Source organism: Chrysochloris asiatica, unplaced genomic scaffold (genome assembly GCF_000296735.1).
Source record: "Chrysochloris asiatica unplaced genomic scaffold, ChrAsi1.0 scaffold00041, whole genome shotgun sequence".
Taxonomy (NCBI): domain Eukaryota; kingdom Metazoa; phylum Chordata; class Mammalia; order Afrosoricida; family Chrysochloridae; genus Chrysochloris; species Chrysochloris asiatica.
In genome coordinates, this window is record NW_006408559.1 from 21,088,568 (window position 1) to 21,091,203 (window position 2,636).

At 50.5% G+C, this 2,636-nt stretch overlaps 1 protein-coding gene across 1 annotated transcript in view; it reads right to left on the reverse strand.

The window, feature by feature from the left end:
• Positions 1-1,624, reverse strand: part of ZNF786 (zinc finger protein 786) — a 14,492-nt gene extending 12,868 nt beyond the window's left edge. The window contains exons 1-2 of the mRNA XM_006861291.1: positions 1,552-1,624; positions 1,261-1,457 (exon numbers count right to left, since the gene is read on the reverse strand). Coding sequence (XP_006861353.1) covers positions 1,261-1,457; positions 1,552-1,624 — 270 coding nt within the window. The remainder of the gene's footprint in view (positions 1-1,260; positions 1,458-1,551) is intronic.
• Between the last annotated feature and the right edge of the window lie 1,012 nt (positions 1,625-2,636).

The window sequence follows — 2,636 nt, forward strand, 5'->3', positions numbered from 1 at the left end:
CTGACTCAAGCCATGATATTTTCAATAGCCTCAAATGCATGTGAAAATTGGACAATGAATAAAGAAGACGGTAGAAGAACTGGTGCATTTGAGTTATGGTGTTGGAAGAGAATATTAAAAGTACCATGGATCACCAAAGAACAAATCTGTGTTGGAAGAAGTACAGCCAGAAAGCTCCTTGGAAGCCAGGATGGCTAGCCTTCATCTCTCATACTTCAGACATATCAGGAGGGACCAGTCACTGGGGCGGGAAATCATGCTTGGTAAAGTGGAGGGTCAGCAGAAGAGGGAGACCCCAACGAGATGGGCTGGCAGTGACAGCAGCAATGGGCTCACGTGTAGCTGGGATTGTGAGGGTGGGGCAGGACCGGGCAGTGTGTGGTTCTGCTGTGCATAAGGTCATTGAGGTGGAACCTACAGGCAGTACTACCAACAAAGCTTTACGGGCTCAGAAACCCTAAAAACGGAGGCTATGAGGCCGAATGGACGAGACGGCAGTGGGCATTCATTCACTGCTGTACTAGATCTTTATTTCATCTGGAACTTATTTCTATGTGTCGTACGTGGAAGGCCTAGAATTCTTCTTCTTTTTAATAAATGGGTACTGAGTTATTACAACACTTAAATTGAACAGTCTACTCTTTTACTATCGATATCGATTACATAGAATGCACACATCGATTATCTCCCAGCTAATTGAGTTTACCCTGTAATGACCCCAACCCATCCCCATCTGCTGCTACAATGTCCCTCGAAGCCTCGCTTTCCCCATTCATCCAGGTGTGCACTTTTTAGGGTTTTTACTCCCTTCTTGGGAGTCCTGGTGTGGCGCTGTGGGTTAATGTGCCTGACTGCAAAGCCGTTTGAACTGCAAGGTCGGTGGTTCAAGCGCACCAGGCGCTCCTCAGAAACTCTATACAGGGTTACTATGGGTCGGAATTGACTCGACGGCACCAAGCAACAACATTCCCTTCTTATCGAGTCCTGGTGTGTTGCTCTAGGATAAGCCCTGGACCGCAAGGTGGGCGGTTCAAATTCACCAGGCGCTCCTCGGAAACCATGAGTTTGCTATGGTTGCTATGAGTCGGAATTGACCAGACGGCACTTAACAACAGAATCTTTTTCCTATACTCAAAGCACACTTTATCCCGTTAGCGGGTCAGCCCCGGACCACCTCCATGAGGCCTGGTCCCGCTGGACCTCGGAAGGCCCGCATGACCAGGAGCGTCTCCACGCCCGGTCCTCATCAGGCCCCCTTACCGGAACCGGTTCAGCCATGGTCTCTGCGTTCCCGCCCGGCAGAATGCCTGCACGCCTAAGGGACTCGCGCTTCCGGGCCGCCAACTCGGGCCTGGCCGCCCACAACGCCCCCCCACCCCGCGGCCCGGGCTGCACAGTGCACGCCGGGATTAGGCGGGTCCCGGAGAGTGGAACAGCGCTCGGCTCCACAGCGCCGCCTACGGGCAGGAGGAGCAAGAGACATGCTCAGCCATAGAGCATCTCCTCTCCGGGTTACTGGAGCTCGCGCACCTCAGGTTGCAGCCCACCTACTTGTGCCAAATCCTGGAACCGGTCCTATGTCTCCAAAAGACTTTGGGGTGGAGAGAACCAGGGAAAGGGTCATGTGCTTCAAAACTGAACTCCATTCCGACTAAACGGCTCACAATAGCAACACCACAAGCTGAGACAAGTGGTTTAGGATTGGCTGCTAACCTAAAGGTTGGGATTGGAGCTCACCCTGCAATTTTGCGGAAGAAAGGAATGGCTAACTACAGCCAAGAAAGCCCTATGAAACCGTTCTACTGTGTAGCATGTGAACCAGAAGCAAATTAATGACAATGTGTTGGATTTAAGCAGAGAAGAAGTGGAGAGAGTGTGACAGAGAAAGTGAATCAGGACAGCAAACAGGGCTCGGGATCCAGAACTGAGAGGAAGGAGGAGAAGAGGGAAATCTGGGGATGGAGAGAGACAGCTGACTGGCAGAGAGAAGAGAGAGGGAAGTGAGTGGCAAGAGGCTTGTTATGTACCCTCTGTGTGCCAGGAGGAAACACTGGCCCTGTCCCATCCCCACAACTCTTATGCTTGAGTCCATTCTAGCTACCAGTGTGTCAATCCGTCTCGTAGGGGTCTTCCTGTACTTACACGGATCATGAGGTCTTTTGGGCCTTGCTGACATGTCCAAAATATGAGCCAGAATCTACTCAACAGCAGTGGGTTTCCTCCACAGTACATGTATTAAAGTTTATCTGCCCATTTACCGGTAAGGGGGAGTCCCAGTGTGGTGGTGTGGGTTAATGCGCTGAACTGCAAAGTGGGCTTGAGTCACAAGGTTGGCAGTTCAAGCTCACCAGCTGCTCCGCGGAAACCCTATACAGGGTCACTATGGGTCAGAACTGACTCGATGGCACCTTACCAATAACACCACTCATAAGGATATCAAGGTTGCTTCCAGATTTGGGCAATTAAAGAGCTCCTATTCTCCAAGGTTCTGTGAAGAAAAACATGCCATCATGATTGGAGGAAGACTCGTTAACAAACTGCAATACGCAGATGATACAACCTTGCTTGCTGAAAGTGAAGAGGACTTAAAATACTTACTGATGAAGATCAAAGACTTTGGTATGGATTGCAATGTA